General features: G+C 37.4%; 1 protein-coding gene across 1 annotated transcript in view; it reads left to right on the top strand.

The window, feature by feature from the left end:
- Positions 1-136: 136 nt before the first annotated feature.
- Positions 137-24,270, top strand: part of LOC140166507 (phospholipase D1-like) — a 192,126-nt gene continuing 167,992 nt past the window's right edge. Inside the window, exons 1-2 of the mRNA XM_072189987.1 lie at positions 137-276; positions 9,860-10,290. Coding sequence (XP_072046088.1) covers positions 10,002-10,290 — 289 coding nt within the window. The 5' untranslated portion in view covers positions 137-276; positions 9,860-10,001. The remainder of the gene's footprint in view (positions 277-9,859; positions 10,291-24,270) is intronic.

A 24,270-nucleotide genomic window follows, 5' to 3' on the forward strand; every position in this document is an offset into this window, starting at 1 on the left:
ACACTCACTATAAGACTATCGTTATTGTTGTTGACGTTTGAAGCGAAAGCGTCGGTACAAGTCTTGGAGTGAGATGGTAATGTTTTCGTCTACTTTTTCGATGGAACCCACTAACTTCATACCCGTATTTTGTCAGCGCAACGAAATAATCTCGGCAAACATTGCGAACTCTATCATTTTGCCGTCTGCTCTCGTAGCTCGTAGAGAAAAGTTTTCCAGGAACTTCCGTAAGTAAGAGGTTAATTCTACACAAAAATCTGCCCAAAGATATTTTAGGTAAGTACCAATATGATTCTAAGTTCACCTTACATAAATCCATACGGATTTACACTGTCATAACTGTGATTCATGGATGGTAAATTGGTAATTTGAATGTGACATTCATGCATTAACATACATGCATACTCATGTACTTTTAACTTTGTCTTTGCTTTGCATTTGATGCATGCAGTGATCAGCAATCATGTCAGTGAGCCGATGAGCTGTCACACATGCACAGTGCTATTTTCACTACACATTCAGTACAGTGCATGAGTGCACTGTCACTGTGTGGCTGTCGGTGTCTCGTCAGCTCGGGCTCGGCCACCTCTGTGTTGCTTGGCTTTGGGCATGAAATGTATGTAGGGTATATGTTGCACTATTGCAAAGATCTATCACACATTGGCCGACCGCTTGATCGCTGGCGTTAAAGTGGCGTAAAATCATGCCTGTCAGTGTCCTGACACTGACAGTGACAGTCATGACAGTGTCACATGCCCAGGGCTGTCAACTTTTTGGAATTGCTTGGCGTGAGACAGAGGCGTACCGGGATTTGTCGACTCCAATGTTCATTTTGTCCCATGATTATTTGAGCCACGGCGGTCGAGAATGTGAAAAGCGGGGGGGTAGGAGTAACAAATTATTCATCCCGATGCGTGAGAATTTACTCATTTTGCGTGACATTTACTACCTAGGCGTGAGATTATACTAGCTTGGCGTGAGACCGTGGCGTGAGAAAGTGACCCAATGCGTGAGACTCGCGGCCAATGCGTGAGAGTTGACAGCCCTGCATGCCTGTGAATTTGACTTGAGTGTGACACATATGTTACACCGACATCCTCATGTCGATCGTATGTCCTTCACTCCAGTCGCGTTGGAAATAGCTGGCATCGCATGCCACATATCATATAGGTATGCCAGGTGAATTCAAATATGCCATCAAACTGCATCATTTTATATATCAAATTAAAGCCCTTGAGTAAAGAAAGCCAACACTGAAAACCTTTTTGTCATAGCACTTTCTGTAGCAAAGTTACATCTTGTCAAAGATTGACTTTCATCAAAAAGATTCTGCTAGCAAAATTCCCCAAAACAGCATTACGGGGGTGTTTCTAGATCTTAGTCTCATGACGATAGCACCTTTTTAATGGAACTGCTATCAAAATCTCTCTGAAATTCCATGCGCGGGTCTCTCATCACCAAAAAAAATCATATATTTGGGTCAAGTGAAGTATAGACAACATATTTATGAAGGTTTCCTTCTTAAAAAGCTTCTTTTTAATTTCAATGTAAATTTGTATTGCCGGTTTAGGCCATTTTGACTGACTAACAAATGTGTTAACTGAGGTTTCCCTGTGATACCTATATCATAGCAAAATGCTACGTAATTTCATCAATTTGCTACACAAATTACAATTTTGGAGTTGAGAGCATTTTTATGCCTTACCCATATCATGTGAATGTACCGTACTGGCAGAGAAAGGTAAAAAGCAAATTTTGCTACGCATTAAAAAATGCTTTAAAATTCCGTCAGACTCGTGAACATTACAATATGTATTCTCTCAGTCCGGGTTATCCCATCTATTACTGTTACCCTTGCCCACTTCTCATGCTTCTCAAGTCTGTAAAGGGGACAGACTCGAAACATCATCAATTTTCTCAGTCACAGAAAATATCAATTTGCATTGCCATATTAAAGAGTTTCATTTGTAGGATTGTTTCAAGCAATTAATGATTTTTTGGTAGACAAATCCAGTAAAATAGTACCGTAGAATGGGGTGAATAGGGACGCAGGGGTGAATAGGGACAAATATGAGAAAAGTTTTTGAAATCTTATTTTTTCACATTTGGTTAACACTTTTTTTTTTAAATTTTCACAGATTGAAAGAGCAATCAAATAGTGTTTAGAAAATGGTTCAGCAGATGTGAAAGAATAAATTTAGGATACAGGGTGTCCAAAATAAAATTATCTAAAAAAAGTTCTAAAATGCGGGGTGGTCAAAACTTTCCTGCTCCCATGGCCACTATTTTAGAAAATGAGCTGGAAATTTACCAGGACCTAGCCTGTTAGGTCCTACAACTTTCTCCAAAAGATTATTTAGTAATTCTGACAGGAATTTTTATAATAATTTTTTAAATATTTTTCAGGTAAATGTCACCTAATAAGGGGTGAATAGGGACACCCTTGCCACAACCACCCTTACCCCACCACACCCTACCATACCACCCTACCCTGTTCCACCCTTTTCCCACTACCCTCATGAACCTACCCCACCACCTTACCCCTACCACCACCACCCTTAAATCACCATACCACACCCTGACCCCACTAGCCTCACTAAACCCACCACCCTACCCCACTACCACACCCCCTACCCAAGCTACCACCCTCATACACCCCTAATACTAGCATGCCACTGCAAGAACTCACTACCCCACACCCTACCCCAGCACTGCACCATCCTACCCCACCCATCTACCCCACCACCCTATATCGTACCCCACCACCCCATCCACTGCTCCACCACCATCACCCTATCCACTACCTCTACCACCATGATACCTTTAATTATACCCCACCACCCTGATCCCACTACCCAAACACCCTACCCTACCTATCTACTTCCCTACAACCCAGTTTCGGCTTTTGACATTTGGATAGGTTTATACAGTATACATACCAGTTCCATGACCATGGACCATGAATGACATTTGATTCGCCGACGCCATGCAGATTGATCGGTGAATGAGGTGCCGATGACGTGATAGACTTGTGATGTTGATGAGCCAATTCAGAACCCGACTTCATCATATTTCGTTGGCTGCAGTGATTTTTGGCAAAATTGTCAAAATTAGCGAATTAATTAATAATTAACTATAATCAAATTAAGTAATTCTTGGCCAAACTGGAACAGTGTGAACGCTAGTGGCTCCGCGATAAACACACACAAATATAGCGCGGTACAGAAGAAAGTATACGGTACATGTGCTTTTACTGCGTACACGCTTAGTATGTACACTACATGGATGCAACGTGCATGTTCCAGTTTGGCCAAGAATTACTTAATTTGATTATAAATTTGGCGTATTATTACAAAGTGAAATTCCAAAGTGATATATCAACCACAGTATGTACGGTACGCCACTTTTTAATTTTATCATTTTAAACAAACTAAGAAATATCGGCAAAAATTAAAAACATTGCATGTCATAAGTCATAACCTTGCTACATTCCATAGTGACGTATATAATAGGTCTTCTTATAATTATATCATTGACCCGTGTGGAACAACACCTGTTAGTTTTCACACAAGTTTGCTCGCTTCCCCTTGTGCTTAATACCTGGGGGTATATCCAGGGTCTTAGGCAGGTTCAAAAAACTGGGTGTGTAAATTTAAGATTTGTGTACCGGTACAAAGTATAGGCCATGTGGGCAAAAACTGGGTGTGTACAAATTTGGGTACCGGTACGTAAAACACTCCCTACACGGCTGGCTGCCTAAGAGTAAGACCCCCTTTTCAGCATTCACTGTCACTCAATGATCTCATATTTTTTCTTGAACACTTGCTTTGTCACCCAAAGACCCAAATTTTTCCATCTGATCTGTCACCCAAAGGTCCTTAATTTTCAATTTGGAGCCATTTAGAACAAAACATTCAATGTTTGAGACTTCTGTGGGACTGTTTTGCTCTCTCCTAATGATCCCATTTAAAATTAGAGCCAACTAAAAGATCCAAAATATGAATATTTTGGGTGGGGAAATATTTTTATTATATTCCTTACCGTACTTATTTCTCTTTTCAATTTGTGTGACACCACTGGGGGGGTCATACCTTCTTGGCATTTCAAGATATGTCCATAAAGACCAAAAGGTTGCTGAGTATAAAGTAAGGAAGGAAGTAAGATACCGTACATTAATATAGGCTGAGACCATTTCATGGTTCAGCAAAAAGGTCCTGAATGTTCTCACCGTATGCCCCCAATTTCCCAAATTTAGGTCTAAATGGTCGAACCCACCCAAAGACCCCTTATGACCCATATTTTTTTATATTTTTTGCTCTCATCAGTCATCATTGTCTCTGACATTTTAAAACAGCCCTTATAAAGTAATGATTACCTTATTGTCTAGATAATAAATGCCCCCTGGGGCATTACATTTTTCCATAGGGGCATCTATTAGAGGCGAACTTTCAACGATAAAACATCTATAGGCAAACTCTGTCCATACATAAGCTGGGGGGAGAAAGCAGAGGCCATTTATGAGATTCCCTGTGGTGACTGCCCCAGTTCCTATATTGGTGAAACTGGCCGTCCCTTTGGCACCCGACTTAAAGAGCACCAAAAAGAGGTTGAGAAATTTGAAGCCAGACCATTCACATGTGCAAATCGTAAATCTTCTGTCACTGAGATTCACAAATCTGCTATCACCGACCATGTTGCCTCCACAAATCACTCAATCAATTGGGAGGAATCCAAGGTCATTGATCGTGAAGCTGATAAGACTACCAGGTGGCTCAAGGAAGCCATTTGGATCCGCAGAAAAGGACATGACACTCTAAACAAGGACGAGGGGGCCTTTGCACTCAACAACATTTTTGACCAACTCAACGGTGCCTACTGTTACCCATAAAAGGAAACAGCCAGATGTGATGAGTTGCCAGTCTGATGAAGCCACTAGTGTAGTGGTGAAACGTCACTAAATCGTGAGTCAAAAACTTTGTTTTTACTTAGGAATTGTTCAAAATGAACAAAATTTACTGTAGGGCTGACACTTTCACAGTATTCGGTGAGAGCAATTTGTACAAAATATGGGGTCATATGGGTGAGAGCCTGATTTTTGGATTCGGTGAGGGCAAAATGTAAAAAATATGGGGTCATTGAGTGAGAACATGACCTTTTTAAAATGGAACCTTTGGGTAAGAGCCGAAATAGCGCCACAGAAACCTCAAACATTTAATTTCTAGTTCTAAATGGCTTCAAAAAAGTTCTTTTTTTTTTTTTCAAAATATGTAACAATAAATGAAAGTTGCTGTTCAAATTGAAAAATAAGGGTCTTTGTGTACCGGTACTGTGACAGATCAAATGGCAAAATAAGGGGTCTTCGGAAGACAGAGCATATGTTTGTAAACAAATATGGGTCTTTGGGTGACAGCAACGCTGAAAAAGGGGGTCTTAACAGCCCTACAAATGTGTCACCTCCAAAGTGGGATTGCCCCCGGGTTATCATAAATACATGGTACTGTTCTTCTAGTCTTTGTACATATAATTAAGTTAGCTTTTTCATTTTTCAAATCCTCATTGATTAATTAACAATGAAGTACTGGTCTTATAAGCTGATTAAAAAGTTTTAAAATATATTCACATGGTTTGCAAGTGAACACTTTGCACCAGAGATCTGACCAAGAAAGATGTCTGTTGTATGAAAGAATATGCTGTGTAAAATGAATAATACTAATGGTTTTAAAAATTCTCCAGAAGGCATCAGAATCAATTCAAATAAGGTTGAACCAGTTTAGTATTCCCAGAGCAACACATTAGTACACAGCCATAAGTAAATTTGAGATCTGCTGCTCAGAGTTAATTGGAAATTTATTTGATCAACTATTTTGAGTATGTAGAATAAGGAATGTGCTCTGAGCAAGTTTAAATATTACATTTCATCATGAATTTCCATCTCAATTGCCTCTCATAATTTTTTACACAAGTGAGAGCATTTATAGTTCATGCCTTTTTTCTAAGGTGGGTTTGTTCACTAGCTTTTAAGCTTGCCACTTACATTTTACTTTTAACTAAACATCTACCAGGCTTGGCGAGATAAATTGATCAACTGACGATTTATTATTATAAATTAGGCAGTTTGGCAAATTTGTAACACTCAAATCTTTTACAATCTACATTATTTTGGGGAAAATATATTTTTGTGACACAAAGAATATGGTTGACCCCAATAAAAAAGTAATTTGACAGAAACGAGTCAAAATAATGTTGTTTCTGTTTACATTCAGTTTGCCAAATATAGTTTCAAAGCACTGAAAGGTGCCTGCGTACTCAAAACTGAGTAAACAGTCACATGCCTGTACTGGTACACTACAATATGATCATCTGTCTGAGAATCATCTGCTTGTAGTCTAGTATCCGGTCACTGAATTTTAAAACTATTACACATCATGTATTCAATATTTATTTGTCATTTACCTCACTAAGCAATCATTTTTTGTCAACATCAGACTGTATTGAAAAGGGTGAATGTCCTTTTTGGAAACTTGTCTGTACATATACTCAAGTAATATTTAATCTGCAATTTAGTTTAAGTTTCAGGTTGCAGCTGAATATCAGGTACCAGTAATCTAAACATTGCACAATATACATGTGATGACCTGAGCTGCAGAAGAATTAGTTCAAAATAAGTTGAAAATAAATTTGGTATGCACATGATTATTGATAAAATCAATTATTATTGATTTTGGACTTTTTACAGTTAGCATTTTGTAGCTCGGATTAATGACGATGTAAGCTTAACCCTCTAAAATGCATTTAAAAATTTCAAAACTGCTACATGTAATAACTCAATTTTGCCAATTTTTGGTGTGACTTGGGCACTTCTGCAGCTTAGCTCTTCATGACATTTAAAAAATTGAACTCCGTTGGAACTCTTTGGATCAATTTAGGGGATCAAAATCAAATTAAATCCTCATCTCACAGTTATTATTTTGTAAGGGAACAAACCAAAAGATCGATGACGTCCTATAAACGAAACTAGTTTCTTTTAGGGGGGAGGGGGTAAAAAAACTCGATTACGTTTGTACAAAAACATCGGTCTGAAGTATGTGTTATTATTATTATTATGTCCAAATTTTCAACATTTCATTATTACGTTTCTGGCAGGGAGGGAGGGGGTCGGCTGAGAAATAAAACTAGTTACGTTTATAGGACGTCATCGATCTTTTGGTTTGTTCCCTAAGGGCCAGAGCCAAAAATGGTCATCACTCAACCTAAAAATTAGAAATTGTCACAGAAGTGAATTTCTCCCCTGGTTTAATAGACCACTAACCAAAGATTATGAATCGGCAAAAAAAAAAGTAAAATTTGCCCGTCAATTTCGGAATGCAAGCAAAATAATACACACATAGCGCCCTCTCGGTGTGGCGGGACGGAATTGTTAAATTTGATGTTACTACATATTTAAAAAAGATAGGATTTTTTTGTTTATGGTATTATAAAGGTCTTCTGTATAGACGAATCCAAGTAGCCAAGTCATGGTCAGGATTTGGTCGGACATCTTTGGGTAGCCGCTAGCACCAACCTGGTGCTTTGAGCGTCAATTGTGCAAATAAAAGCCGCCTAACACCTAGGGAAGATGCAAGGACGAGGAGGGTTAATAGAATAATAGCTAATAATATATATATAATGGAGATAATTCCGCAGGTAATCCCGTCGCATTCTATTCATAGACGCTACATAGTGCTTTTGTTCGCAAGTACATCAATGCATAGATACCGCGTGTAGTTAATCCGATTATTATGTCACTTCAACAGCGAATAGACCATGCTGTGTGTTTTGTCGAAGGAACTGTATTGTGTTATTCTTTTGTCTGCCTGTGTTTTCGCGGAAGGTGTAAAACGGGTGATGGAATGCAGTTTAAAATTTCCGCCAAGGCGAATCATTTCACATTTTGAGTGCATTGTAGCCGACGGCTACCCAACTAAAGGCTGCTAGTCAGGTGTAGGAATGCGTGAATTTAGATTCGTCTATAGACAATTTCAGCACCAAAAAATATGTCAGTGGACTTTGCAAAAATAAAGAAATAAATTAAAATATGTGTCAAATTCCGTCCCGCCACAATTTGAGGTGATTTTTTTACGTTCCAAAAAAAAAAAAAAAAAAAAAATTTAGTCAAAACTTTCCAAAATATCAACTATTATGGTAATAAACATTCCTGAGTACACAAAAATTGAATTCATCAACTTTGCTTGACTCAGAGCCATTTTAACTTCTTCTTTTTCAAGCCATTTGTGGTAGGATGCCAGCAATAATGCTATTTTCAGGGTCTATGGGGTAAAACACGGCTCCGCCACATTTTGAGATGATTTTTTTAATTTCAGGAAAAGTTCTTTCTCAGTCAATATTTTGCAATAATTTTTCATTGGAAGTGAAAGAAAAGACAATTTTGTCAGTTTTAAATTGAATCAATTGCTTTTTTTGCTGTTTTTGACATGGTGGACAAAATTCCGTCCCGCCACATTCCGTCCCGCCACATTGACATGATTTTTAAAAATTAATGAGCACACTATCAAGAGGGGGGTGAATTGTATAATTCCTTCCATAACAAAAGAAGGATAGTTGAAGTTAATACTGGAAATGTTAGAAAAAAAATGTTTTATCCCAGTACTTTTGATAAAAATTCAACAAATGTACTGTGGTCACAAATACATGAAGTTTATCACTCCGTCCCGCCACATCAATGAATTTGTGTTACCGTGGCAACATGTTGATTCTTTGGACCATTTTTCTTGTTTGTGAATGAAGTCTGTAACTTACTTGTTTTTATTAAGAACATGAAGAATCCATAAAATAAACAGGCACAGTGCTACAATTCAAAAGGTCTATCAAAATTCCGTCCCGCCACAAACGGGAATTTTGGCTCTGGCCCCTAAGCTTAACCCTCTAAAATGCATTTAAAAAATATGAACTCATCAAAACTGCTAATAACTCAATTGTGCCAAAGTTATTATTTTGTCAGGCATATAAGTGAGGGTACCGGTACTTTAATCTGTTGAATTTGAAATATTTAGTCAAAGCATTGTTCATGCTCTTTGTAATTTGTGTGAAACTATTATGATGGGACTCTATCCATCAATACAATGTTCATCCACTATAATGTTAGGCCTGTACATCATTATTGAATACAACATGATGAGGAGTACTACTACTAGGTTAAAAGTTAATTGTAGTATCTGGTGCTGAAAATTGCTTTAAGAAGATAATAATTGTGACCAATAAAAGATGCATTGCATTTTCCATTGTTGTTTACTTTTTTGAAATATATTGTTTTTAATCATGCTACTAAAATTCTCACAAATGCATTTTTAACCTTACCAGAATATAGCAATTTACCAGCACTATTTCACACAGCTTAAGTTATAGTATTAAATTGTGGAGTTGCCGCTGCAGATTGCTCCATACGTCTGACAGTAGTGCACCGACTGTGACGAATTTAATGGAATTGCAGCATGCTTTTATTACAATACACATTATTCCTGTGACTAGCTAGGCAGCAGCTTGTGCGCTGTGCGTTATTATACGACTATCATTTAAAGCAGCGGCAGCGTGCAGTACTAGTACACAGCTCACTCAGCAGCCAGTGTGTAGCTGATTCTATAAAACAGTTTAAACAGTATCACTTTCCCATTGATAGTGTGTGCACTGGATGCTTAATGTACACTAAGTACTAACGCTAATGCACATTCTTGGAATATCTTAAGAAGCTACCAAGAGCATCTAGTTCTTCTAACAGGTGTTTATAGTTTAAAAGTTTTCATCATCATGCTATCAGTTAAACATCTTATGGCTGGTATGGGCCGTTCTCTTTTTGTACATCCAGATCATTTAGATGACCCACTTATCTCACCAATGGATTCAGATGAGGATAGTGTGGATACCAATCTTCCAACGGAGAGCACCAGTAAAGCGAATATGGTACCTTCAACTCCAACTTTGTAGGCGAACCAGGTAGTGCATACCAAATGAACAACACAGATATAGATGGTATTGTAGCTGCTGTAAATCCCCCTGAGTTAAGAGTAACGCAATCTGCAGAGTACACAAGTGGTGTAACCAATCCGCCTAGTACTACAGATTCACCAGGTCCTGATACTGATTCAGACGATGATGATGTCATTGTACCTGTTCAGGAGGACCTTGAGTATGGGAGACCTAATTTGAATCGATTCTCATCTCTGTTTACAAACCGCTATGACGATACAGGCACAAGTTCTTCAGAATGGAAGGAGGATGCTGGAATACACGAACAAGGTAATTTGTATTTAATTTTCAAGGTAACTGAGCAAAACATTGATTAGGATATTTTAAAATAAAACCGACTGCACAAAATTGATGGGTAATTCCATCTATGTGTGTTCGTGTCATAAGTGCTTTTTAATCTACAATATGAATAGTTCAGGTGCAAACACCAATTCCATTTTACTCCATTTGAGATATTGGGGAAATTATATAACTGATAAAGAAAATATACTACCGTACTGACGCGAGTATAGTCCCACCTATGAGTAAAGTCCCACCCCCAAATTTTCGAAAAATTTCAGAAATTAAAAAAGAAATATATATATATATTTTTTTTATAAGTCATTTATTTTTTCGGTTTTGACTCTATTAATGATATCAAAATGCATTGAATTTGAATGCATTTTGATATCATTAATAGAGTATGACATGAAAACAAAGTATCAATTTTCATATTAAAAACACAAAACTTTGTGCAAAATTCAATTCCATTTTTTTTTAATCAACCATGAATGATCCTAGCATTTAGGTCTAGGTCCAGGGACACTCCAAACTTTTAATTGAGTATAGTCCCACCCCCAATTTTGAAAAATGTTCACCCAAAAAAGCGGGGTGGGACTATACTCGAGTCAGTACAGTATGTGCAACTTTTGATGATTATAGTTACTAATATTTACTCTTATCAGCTTTTAAATCTTTGCCACAACTATTATAAAGTTCAATAATGTCAAAAATCAGTATAAAACATAGGAACTTTGGAGCTAAAGATATAAGACAAAGGATTGAGTAATCATCTGATATCATTTTAAAGCTGACAATCTGAGCATTTTAGATTTAGACATGTTATCTCTGAATTATAATTTCCTGACTTCATCCAGGTTTTGTGGAGCAGGTCTCATATAATGCTCATAGAGATTCCACAGTACTATGCATACTTACACAAACTTGTATGAACAGATCTAATCTGACATTTAGTATCACCAGATGAATCACGATTGGGAAGAATGTAGTACAAGCTTAAGTTCAAATATTTATCTTATTTTAGTTATCAATTTTGTATTATGTAGCTCCTTCCATGTATTCAAATTATTGAAATAGGTTAACATTGTTTGGGTTTGATTGTTTGCCTTTATTCTGTTCTTGTTCAAAGAAAAAAATATTTCAATGTCAGAAATTACAGCCCTAGATTTTTTTGGTATACTTAATTTTTGAATAGACAAACAGACAATGGAAATTGTTGTTTGCACCTACAAACAAGTAAATTTTATGGAGAACAATTTGTGAATATAAAAAAGCTACGTACGGTTATGGCAAATACCTTCATTTTCTTTTACATATTGTTATCAATAGGCAGATTCAAATTGGTAAGTGAATTAGAATTATCCACAAAAGCTAGCACTTTGCTGACACAAGTTGGATTGAGCTCTATAGAGTGATAAAGGAGCGTGAAATTTGTCAATTTTAATTGTAAAATGCTTAATAAAAATGCACAGAAATCATATTCAATTGAGTAGAGAATGCAAATTTGTAACCACTGTCCAATAAAACACTGGCATCTCTATTAGTTACCCTGTATAATATCAAACCCAACTGGGCATGGCTGGTGGATATGTGTACAAGCTGTATCAAAATGATTGGTAGGCCTGATGCAACAAATGCAACATTGGGTCTTCTTGAAATGACCAGAACCTACAGTTTTAGGACCTTTTATAACATTTCATCTGCAAATTATGTTGACCCTATGGCCAATTCCATGCCAAAAGTGCCTTTTGTAACGTCCGTAACAAAATTTTGGAACATTATTGCTCAAAACAGGAGCATTTATTTCAAATTTGCTAATGATGCCTCCATAGATTGATGTCAGACCTACTTCAAGATAGTAAAGAAAAAAAATCTGAGGAAGCACCTTGACAGTTTTTTTTCATTATGAAAAACGTTACGGACGTTACATTTGAGAGAAAATGTAACGTCCGTAACACTAAATCAACAGTGTAGGACGATACAGGAGTATTAATTTCAAACTTGCTTTTCATGTTTACATAGAATGGAGTCAGGGCTTGCTCAATATAGTTAACAGAAAAAAATAAAACACAGAACTGAATGGAGATTTAAGGATATGCACCATCTGTCAAAATGGCAGGCACTTTCGCGTAACGTCCGTAACGCTCGTTTCTAATTTCTGTAGCTAATTAACTAAGAAAGCCAAAACAAAATTGCTTCATTATATTGAACATTAGAGTGTGTACTAGTAGTAGCATACAAAGAAATTATTTGTTATCCTAACAGCAAACATGTGTGCTATTCACTTAAAAGTTGCAAGTTGCATGTATCTGTAGGCCCTAACGTCCGTAACGGTGGAATTGGCCCTATGTTTCATTTTGATGTGGCAGTCTTTTCCATAGCACTGGAAATTAATGGGTACCAATCTTTTTGATGCACCCTGTATGTATATCTGAAGGTTTCTGAAGGTTTTATTTCAAACTCTAATGGTGACCCGCAGGTCAAATTGCTAGAATTGTACATTAAACACAACAGACACAATGCAATTTGCAGGCAGCAGCTTAAACAGCGCCAATATTGCAACATTGAAACAAACAAAGTTGCAATCCAACCACACCCCACCCCAGTAGGCAATGATGAGGATAAAGTGCTTTGCCCAAGGACACAACACGTTGGCACGAGCGGGGCTCGAACTCGCAACCAATGGATTATGAGTCGGGCGCCTTATCCACTCGGCCACACATGCTCCCATATAGCTTTGGTGATGTACAACCAGGTAAGGTCCGTTCATACTACCACCGCAACGCATCGCAAATGCGGTGGTAGTATGAACGAACCTTAAGGCCTGTATGTTTATGGTGTCATTCACCTGCTACCATTACCAGCTCACCTGACTGCTGTTTTCAATATTATGAAATTGAAAGCAAATTGCATTATTTGTTGAGCAAAATGCAAGCTGAATTTCATACCAAAGTAAAGAGTTGCACATTATTTTCATTAAGTACTAAAAACAGTAAAATAGAAAATAAATTGAACACTATAAAACAGTTTTTAAAAAAAGAAAAGAAAAAGCAATTGTAGTTATATCAGTTTATCAATTAGTCCTTAGAACTTTAAGTTTAACCATGGTATAACCTTAGATAATCCTGACCTTTTTTCATTATTTCAAACTATCAGACCTTATTTTTGAACTAGCGAACTGAACCGTGCATAGGAACCCTTGTTCTATAGAGAGAAGCAGGGGTCAATTTAGAAAATAAAAGTTACATGCACGACTGCAGTTTTTCTTTGAATATGAGCTGAATATCACAAAATTTTGCATGCACAGGCCAAATTTTATATGCACCTCTTCTTTTTTGAGCAATATTGAGCCCTGGAGAGAAGTTCCCGTTATAAATATCTGTATCTTACAAATAAAAGCAACACGCCTTGATGTGCCTGATGATCAGAATCCGATCCACTTTTTAAATCAAATACCGTACCAATGTTAAAAATTTGGCATTTGAAAAGTAAAATGAACCCTAACGAGCCTGAATACTACAAAATACTACAAATCACTTCACTGTGTGTGCGTGCATCCCACGGATGTGATGACGCAATCACCCTAAAGTGATATGAGCACAGATTTGCTGGCCCGGCCAGCGTAAGACCTATGGCTAGGTGTCGGCGACCTAGTGCTTGGCATGCGAAATGATGCGAACGGTCTTGGGTCGAATTCCACCCAAAGCAAACAAGTTCTTTGTTAATTTTCTCTCTTTATTTCTCCCTTCCAGTCGCCAAAAAGCCCTTCAGGAGTTACATGTAGGGTTAAGAATGCTAAAGGGCCATTTCACACAAAATGGTTCCAAGACCAAAAAAATGTGCACTGTATTTTTTCTCAAGAAAAATTACCGTATTTTAATATTCTAATACCAAAGTACCGTTAATGGGTAATTTTCTAGATTGCATCTTTTTTTCCCTGAAAATTATGATGTGACCATGTGGGTGTTTTTCAGCCCTCGAATTAAGGATCTGAAGGGGCACAGCAACTTTTTAGGGCAAGTTCAAAATTGCCTTGGATTTTCACTGAAAAGGCAAGGCAGCACGGCAGTTTGTAATATTTCAAGAGGGCATCAGGGCAACTGTTGAAAATTTGAGAAGGGCACCAAGGCAATTTCTCAAAAGTGAAGAAAACACACACAAACATAGATAGATGATTTTATAATGAAGGGGCAGGGCTGGGGCACCGACGCAACTTCATTAGAGGGCACGCAACAAGTGACTGCCTTGGGTAAAGGATATATTTTGAGGGCATTACGGCAGTGGGGATGGGCACCCACGGCAAAATGCCATGGGTGCCGTGGGTTAATTCGAGGGCTGGACTGTTTTTAGGAAGGCCAAAAATGAAACATCATAATAGGGCTTATGATACATTGTGTTTTAAAGTTGATAATGTACGCAATTAGCCTAGATGGTTCTAATTGAATCCACACTAAAAAGTTCATCATCCTCAGAAAAATTACTCAAAACTCCTTGGGTTAACCTCAAATCAGCCGGTGAGCGCTCATTTCATTTTGCTGCTCCAACTCGCTTTCAAACAACCTTCATAACATCCCCAAACTATCTCAATTTAGATGCCAGCTTAAAATCAATCTCTTTCGTCAAGCTTTTCCAGATTAATAGAATTAATTGAGCACTTTTTTGTTTGTTTGTCATCTTCATGTTTTTGTGCGCTTTGAGTTCCTCGGAAGATTTTGTGCCTTCAAAGAACCATTTTTTATTGTTATTTTTTTTATTTGGAAAATGTCATGGAATTTATGAAAAGATTCCTGTATTGGTTTGAGTTGATCAACATACATCCCTATGTTCAATGCACATGGTTTGATTAGACATAAAATCCAGAGGATAAAAAGAAACATACATTAAAAACCACAAAATGCTTGGATTTTGACCTAGTAGTAACAAGCTAAATATTTTTAGGGAGAAGTACAATTCTACTTCTTGCATGATATGTGCCATCACTCTTTTCATAGGATGCTGGAGTGCCAGTTATAAATTATTGGTTTTAATTCAACTATTTAAAGGAGGATTTCGTGATCCAAGCATCCTCTTTTTATGACATTTTTCCGTAGATATCTAAACGCAAAAAGCATATTCCCAAAATGTTAGTTGATTCCAAATTTTGCGTTTGCGAGTTATGCATGATTATGTGTCTAACTGCTCCATAGGCCACTGTTGTAATTTCGGTCTGCCAGAACGAAATTCAAATTTGACAATATTTTTGCAAAACGAACTGATCTGCAAGAAATATTTCGTACATAAACATTATGTAGCACGAGGTATCCATTGGTATAAAAATCTCAACTTTTTTTGAAAAAAGTGGGGGGATGAGACTGTGGATCACGAAATGCCCTTTTAATATACCGGTACGCCTAGATATACATGTATTACAATCTGGTACTACCAGTTTTTGCATATTATGAGGAAGGAGGAAGCACTCAATTGAGAACACTTGCTCACATTTCAGGCTTGTCTGACTTCAGTCGCAGACCCTAGAAAAAATGAACTGGGTATTAGTGTACACATAAATTGATGTGAAAAATGCTGTTGAAGTCTATTCGATCCAAACAGGAAAGTCTGTGAATTGAAATGTGAGAATATCTTTGTGGCTCCAAAATTTAGCTTGCTTGCTTGCTTGCTTGCTTGCTTGCTTGCTTGCTTGCTTGCTTGCTTGCTTGCTTGCTTGCTTGCTTGCTTGCTTGCTTGCTTGCTTGCTTGCTTTCTTTCTTTCTTTCTGTCTGTCTGTCTGTCTGTCTGTCTTTCTTTCTCTTCTCTTCTCTTCTCCTCTCCTCTCCTCTCTCTCTCCTCTCCTCTCCTCTCCTCTCCTCTCCTCTCCTCTCCTCTCCTCTCCTCTCCTCTCCTCTCCTCTCCTCTCCTCTCCTCTCCTCTCCTCTCTCCCTCCTCCTCTCTCTCTCTCCTCTCCTCCCTCTCTCTCCTCTCTCCCTCCCTCCTCCTCTCTCTCCTCTCCTCCTCTCCTCCTCTCTCTCTCTCCTCCTCTCCTCTCCTCCCTCCTCCCTCTCCTCTCCTCTCTCTCCTCTCCTCTCCCTCTCCTCTCCTCCTCCTCTCCTCTCCTCTCCTCTCCTCTCCTCCCCCCTCCTCTCTCCTCTCCTCCCCTCTCCCTCTCCCTCTCCCTCTTCCTCTCCCTCTTCCTCTTCCTCTTCCTCTTCCTCTTCCTCTTCCTCTTCCTCTTCCTCTTCCTCTTCTTTTCTTTCTTCTTTCCTTCCTTTTTTTGCTCTTTCTAAATGCTCTATCTTTCTTTTGCACAATTTGTACTTTCTTTACATTCCATGAGTATTTCAATGTCTTGAACCTAGAAACACACAGTATAACAAGCACATTTCAAATCACATGAGTGACCAAACATTGCTCGGTCACAGTAAAGACAAGGTAATGATTCCCTGGATATTTATTGTTCATGTTATGTGTATAGATCCATGGTACATTACGCCTGAGTTGCTTGAATAATTTGAAGCGCATCAGGTATTCACAGTATCACCAAAACATGGTAAACAAATTCTAGTGCAAGGATGATTGCTTCCTGTAGGTAACCAGATCCTGTACTGGTCCAATCAAGAGATATGTGTAAACATAGCAGTGGGAATCTTTAATTATTTTGCTGGCTTATTGAGAATATTTTAGTCACTAGATTCATTTATTTGGATATGTCAGTACCTATATTGACAGAATTACAATTGTTGCTTTTTATTCAAAACAGGGAAGTGACAGGTTTCGCTGGATTATCAATTTTTAAAATGATAAATTGATATTGAATTCTGGAATAACAAAATTATCAATGAATATTGCTAAATGTTTATGAAATAATCCTTATATAGGTTTATAACCTAAGGTTTTAACAATATGTTAAGTTTTCTATAAGCAGGGTGTTGGACTTAATTGGTGATTTAAAGTGCTATTCGGCATTTCCAACTGATCTGGTCATTTAGACCAGGCTACAAATTCTATAAACATAAAATGAAAGTAAAGTGAGATAGTTTGCTTTGCAGAGAGAAATAACATGATAGATAAGAATTAAAAGAAGAAGAAAAAACCCAGAAAAACAGATTGTTACCTTCTTCATAGCTGTCTTTTCCCCCTGCAGTGCACAGAAAGGCATGCAATATAGAATTTCCAGCGTGGTTTAGTGAAGTAATAGTTTAGACCGAGTTGTTGAGCTGTGCGGATTGAAAACGCTATAGCACACAATCCTATCGGTACTGTTTGAGGTTGTTATTGATCCTGTTGAAAGCTGCTCAGATCTAGGTCAGTTCAAGTACTCTATTTCTTGAAACATACGTATTTCAGTAACCGTTTACTCTTATTGCTCATCTTTGTCATCATCTGGAAGATTGAGCTATTCCAGTTGAAATCCATACACCTGCTATCATTCTATGAAAGACATAGCTCTTAATCTCAAATACAGGGAGTGTAAATTTAAATTGGAGTTACAGTGGAAACTCATTATAACGAAGTTGTCAGGGACAGAAAAATTAGTTCTTTATATCCAAATTTCGTTATATCAGGGTTGTAAAAACAATAAATAACAAAAGAATTTTGTATCTTGGTTCTGGAAAAACACTTCTTTATAACAGGGTTTTTCTTGTATCAGATTTCGTTATAATGAGGTTTTACTGTATATCTGAATGGGTGGTTCCATTTGAAATCTACACCCCTGTGTGGAGATTAAGGTTATTATCTTCCTTGGGGAGTATGGATTTTAACATGAATAAAAAGTTCGTAAATCGATCAGCAAGTTCCGGTACCTAAATTCTGTATAATCTGTAGAAAAGACAATCAGTATTAAAAAGATAAAAGGTGGTGGTTGCTGTTCACCTGACTGGGACAGGGTTATGTGTAGGGAGGGGAAGGGAATGCAGTGTCAGGGGGTAGGTGAAATATATCCTCTCCATAGACACCCAAATAAACTGCAAAGTACATCGGGTGGGCTCAAGGTGTGGAGGGGACTTGACCCAAACTCAAGGTGGGGGATGGGTCAAGCCCTCTGGTGTTATTCTGGTTACACAATTGTGCATATACATGGGATCAAAATAAATGTTAATTTTGAATTTGTGCACTTTTGTAATTTAAAAATTACCTTGAGACAACAGATGGAGTGCAGACATTGTATGGTGTTTATTACCACAACAGCTGATGGTAAATGAGTTTCAGTTTATAAAAAAAATGCTCATACAGTCTGCCTTTAATAGTATCTATTAGTGCAAAATAATGTGATCCTGTTCAGCAATATTGTTTCAAGTCTATAGAATCCTTGTCATGTTGAAGATATTGATCAGGATATGTCTCAGTTTTCATTTTACACCAAAAGACTGTACATAGGTTATGTGTCAGGTGGTTATCTCGCCCAAAGATCCCTAAATTCATTAACAGTATTTGTAGTTTTGTAAAACCTGGCCCAGGCCCGGGGGCACTGCCAATACAAGGTGGACACTGCCAATACAAGGTGGACACCATGCTCAGGTACAAAAACGCGTAAAAAGGGTAGTTTTTCACGCACATGCGATGGACGCGTGTACAGTGCAAAGGGTGTCAAAATTGCCAAAATCGGTATACTTTTACAACAGCTTGGATGCGTGTAAAGGGTAGTCTTTCCCAGGCCTTAGAGCATGCATCGTTTCCCAGGCGCTGATTAAAATGTTTACAACCAAGTATATAATTGCTAAGAACATCTTATGCAAAACATTAATGAAGGCTTACTTCAATAAACTAAAATAATTGTTTAGGGTGGGGAAAACACGGGGGCACAGGTCTCTCCAATAGCAATTTTGGACAAATTGTGAGTGTGTCGGCATGAGTCAAAGGCTCAGGCTAGCCAACTATGGACAAGTTCAGGAGGGGACTATAAAATGAGCACCGTCTGTATAGATGTATGTACCCAAATGTAGGTACCGGTACCCAAATGTAGGTACCGATGTGTGTAGCTGTGCATGTGACAACGCTTCTGGTCTTCATTCTTTATGATTTCTCCCACATGCTTTGATGGATTTCAATGGGACTTGGACACATTGACCCCTAAATGACCTTTGATCCCAAATCGGAGAGCAACTTTTGTGTACCATCGAAGGTCAATGCATGTGTGCAAGTCCCAACTCTGAGCCATGAAATTTGTGGAAAGAGTAGCATTTTAAGCTGAAATCAGCTTTTTGACCCCTGTGACCCTTGGGTGACCTTTGACCTGGATCTGGTCACGTATCATGTTACATCTTGGACAGTGGTGCTTGTGACCAAGTTTGGTCAAAATCAGCCTCAGCATAAAGGAGCAGTGGACGTGTTGCCGGAAAGAAGAAAGAAACAGCTAGATTTCAGGACCTGTAACAAAAAGTTAAACCATGCTGCAGCTTTAACCAGTGTCTTGCCTAGTATATAGAGATTCTTTTTTGTCTAGATTTAAGAAATACTCTTGAGTCCCAAAACACCTGGTTGAGACTATAACAAAGCCTTGGCTTTATTTTGAAGAACCCATCTCAATGTTTTAATATAGACTGCAGTGAAAATCAATCCTTAACCATTTCCTTTACACAACTGGCTTGACATATTACTTGTCACAATGTTGTGACATGGTTTCATTTCGTACACATTTCATTTTAGCTTGGGCAAAGAAGAATGGATAATGACAAGGTATGTTATGAATTTCATACTCAACCAGTTACAAGACAACTTGTTTTGATAAAAGGGGAGAAACTTTCATTTTAAGTAAGTCAGTTTGTACTTCAAAACAAAAACTTTACACAGAAAAGTGTACTGTATTGATCACAGGGCTGGGAATTGCATATAGGCATCGGTTTGGAGAAGTGCTGAATGGACCCTTTCACAAAAAATAAGTCATTATACCGCTAAAATGTTACACCACATCAATTATTTTGGGTGATGTGTTTTAACAATTTGCTCATTCTGATAAGACAAAACCCCTCAGACCCAACAGTAAAATAATTATGCTCATAGTTTGAATAGAATTGTCTATTTTTTACCTACAGACATAGTCTAAAAGAGCACCATTCTTTATCCACTGTTATCCTTGGAATAAGAATGTTTGGGTGATGGGCTTCAATGTGAGGAAGAAAACATACATATATTTGTATAACACACAGAATTAGAGAAGGAGAACCGGGACTCCCTATACCGCCACATACAATCACGCCGTCAGCTATGGGGAGAAAATTTAGGGTATTCAGGTCCTTGCCGACGGTGCGCAGAGACGAACGAAAGCAATTCTGCGTCTGGCCTGAAGCATCTTAGTACTCGCGTGCAGGTCGCATTAAGTGCGTCTCTCAAATGCGCGTATCATCCATATCGCGCTTGCATGACAACGAATGCCTCAAGCGCATTCCAAGGGAAACCGAATACCCCCAATTTTTGCTCCATGCCTGTATAAAGATGGAGACCGAGTCCCGATTCTTTTTCTCTAATTCTGTGGTATAACAATTGTATAACCCACCTTTAAGATAAATGTTTTGAGTTCTGGAATAAATAGAGGCTCTGTCATTGTCATTTGGTTGTTTTGTAATTGGCATTGACACCTGTATGTATTTCCTCTAATACCTTTACTTATTTCCTGTAAACTGTGCAAAGTTTAAGGGACTTGAAGATGACCCATTATCAGTCTAATGTCATTTGAAAATATGTACAATTGGGCTGATAATGATCAAGGAGTTAAATCTGCATTAATTATTTAATTTATAAAACTTGGCTCGATTTCCATACTGTGAAAGGTCACCTGACATTCCAGTAAAAAGTAAGAGATATGTTGATTCTAAAAGTGAAAGTGTTTCCATTCCTGGAATCATTTCTATTTTGCTTAGACCTATGATGTTTAGGCCATCATCATCAACCTCAAAAGAAGGAAAGACACCAATTTCCATGAAAAATTATATTTTCTTACCATTTCTGGTATGCCACATCTTCTTTTGGTATGAGGTGAAGTCATGATCAAAAATCTAGAAAAGGTATAAAACATATCCTCATTTTGTTGTAGGCTTTTATATCATAATTCAGACTTTCAAGAAGCTAGAGGCCTATCATTAACTGGAAGTTATGAGGCTACCCTTGTTATTGTTTGTATAACATGGAGAACAAATGAATTTTCCAATCTTGTGAAAACCTCTACTCAGTAGTAACCAATTTTGAGGCCAAACTTTGCTTGTTTCTCCAGATTCCCAGATTCTCAATTGTACCAGTTATTGCACTACCCATATGATCAAACGGAATGAAAGAACCAATTGATACTTTCCCAAGATAGCCCAATTTTGCAATAAAGAGACAGATAAAATGTCAAGCAGCCGAGTACCAGATGCATGGTTATTGATAAAAGTCTTAGGAGGCTGTGCACTAGACTTTACTAAGCCAGGAAATTAAAACTTGGGTCAAATAAATGTTTTCAACTTGATGTTACGTGTTCAATTTATTGTTTGAGTACTGTATAAGTGGTGATTTTTTGCGTACAGTTATTTTCACAATTTGGGGTGAGAGACACATTTTTGCGAATGTTATTTTCGCGATTGCCCATCACAGTCCTTCCCTATACTTGTAATACATTATTGCATATATTTGTGAGGTTTTATTTTCGCGGTTGGAACTCTAATCGTGAAATTCACTATGGTTGCAGTTAGGATGCAAAAATTATTAACAAAAAAACTTTAAATGGCATGAAGCCATTTAGGAAACTATCAGATTTCATTGCCACCCATCAACCCTTCCCCCACCCCCAGTTCCTTAGACATCTATTCTGCTCAAATCCTTTCCTGGAAGACCCTACTTTTTCAAATTGGCACCACCTACCAAAATGAAATTTGAAATTAGAGGCATCTGAACTAAAACATTCTGTAACTGTAAAGTATAATTTGGCATGTTTGTTACCTTTAAAAAAAAATATGTGTACATTATGCAAGCTGTTGTTTTATTTTCCTGGTATCACACAATTGGTCACATGGCAAATCAATCTGGAATTCTACAATCAAAGAAATTAATGTTGGTACACTCGGGCATACTAAATGTTAATCGCCACCCCTTTCCCCCAGTTCAATGTTGATGAAAGCACTTTTTCCATTGGGCTCTCCAGTCTCCCCAACATTGATTGAGGGGGAATGGGGATGGAAGAGGAAAGGAGAAGGTATGTACTTCTCATCAAACATAGTTATACTAATTTCACTTAACTCTCAGAGCGGCAATGAAGAGTTCCAACATATTGTCAAGGTGTACCAACTATTAAATTCCTTGATTGTCCGAGGCGAACGCAAAATATGACATCTAAAATTCGTTTTTGTCTCATAACTCAACAACACAATATCGTATGAACTCCATATTGCACCCGATGTAGGAGTGGACCATGCGCTTTAGAATGAGTATAAAATTGTTGATAAATAAATTGGTTTATTTAGGAAGTGGTCACTGAAAGCATCTCCTATGCTTAATTACGTCATATTTCGTATTAGGCTCTAAACGGCAAATTATGCATCTAAATTTCGTTTTGAACTCATAATTCTACAACGGAATGTCATATGAACTTCATATTGCACATGATATGGGAGTATACCATATGCTTTGGACTCTTAATAAAATTGTTGATAAAGAAATTGGATTTTTTTAGGGAGCGGTCAGTGAAACAACCCATACCCTAACCTACACGAATTTCATGATTAGTTCTCTAAGCCGTCGCACAAAGTTACTTTTTGTGCTATATCTTAAAAACGGGAAGTCATATCAAACTGTTGTCACTCACAAGTTTTTGGTAGATACTCTCCTATTGAAATGTGTTACAAAAATTTTGACGGCAAAGAAATTTGTTTGTTTAGGGAGTGGTTATTGAAAACATCCACAATGCTGAGTTTTATATAGGCCAAATAAACACGCTTTTCTAACAATACGCGTATATTAACACGCTGTTGCATATTTCTTCTTAATTATCATAATTATTTTAGCACGAATTGCTGTATACTGAATATTTGGTTGTCCTAATTCAACGCCTAATTATTGTTGAAAACAAATAATATAACAAAGTCAGGAATTGGTCATAAATCATTCATTACATAATTATGTATTAGTTATCTTCAGTAGACAGCATGATTCAATGCGTATCGTAACGCGTAATAAGAACTTGAACTGTTAAATGTGCACATTATACGTTGACCTCATCTTGTTTTGTTCTTTCTTCATTTATTTCCATAAATGATTGTTAATATCATTCACCATTTTATCTTTAAAAATATATATATTATAACTGTATTGATGAAAGAATAAAAGGTACAGTTTCCATCCATTTCAAACATGATGAACCGGTAATTTAAGTTATCAATAAGGAAACACCGGAAATATTATATATAAATAAATCAAAAAGACAAATATATTAAAAAAAAGAAAAAAAATAACAACATTGTCATTCAGATATGTTTGGCCAAATTAAAATTAACAATTCCAATAAAAGTAACCTTTTGAGTGGGAAAAAAAAAAATTGCGCCAAGTTTTGAACCGTGGACCTCTCGATTACGAAGCGACCTGTGCTACCATTAAGCTACACGGATCGACGTGAAAATGGTCTTTCATTTTAAGTCATAATGATTGTCATCATAAAGTTGCAGGGTCATTCAAGCAAACGGTATACCAAAACAAACGCTATTGAATTCAATAGCAATTGCACGGTAATCCATTATATCATTAGAAAAAGAATAGACAAGTTTTTTTGGTGGATTATCGAGGCATATCGTCAGTTACTGAGCAACGCTCATTATATTTTGAGCTGTTTCTGTACACAATATGAATATATATCGTGGATTACCGAGTCAATTTGCAAAACTTCATGCAAAGTGCATAATTTATTCAGTTTACACAATAGTTACAGAAAAAAGTATTCAATACGCGTCCATGGTTTAACATCTTTAACGTATTAGTACAATGATTCAAATCTTTATCACAGTTGCAACGTAATAGTCCAATGGTGTGGTATGT

This window comes from Amphiura filiformis, chromosome 12 (genome assembly GCF_039555335.1).
Source record: "Amphiura filiformis chromosome 12, Afil_fr2py, whole genome shotgun sequence".
Taxonomy (NCBI): Eukaryota; Metazoa; Echinodermata; class Ophiuroidea; order Amphilepidida; family Amphiuridae; genus Amphiura; species Amphiura filiformis.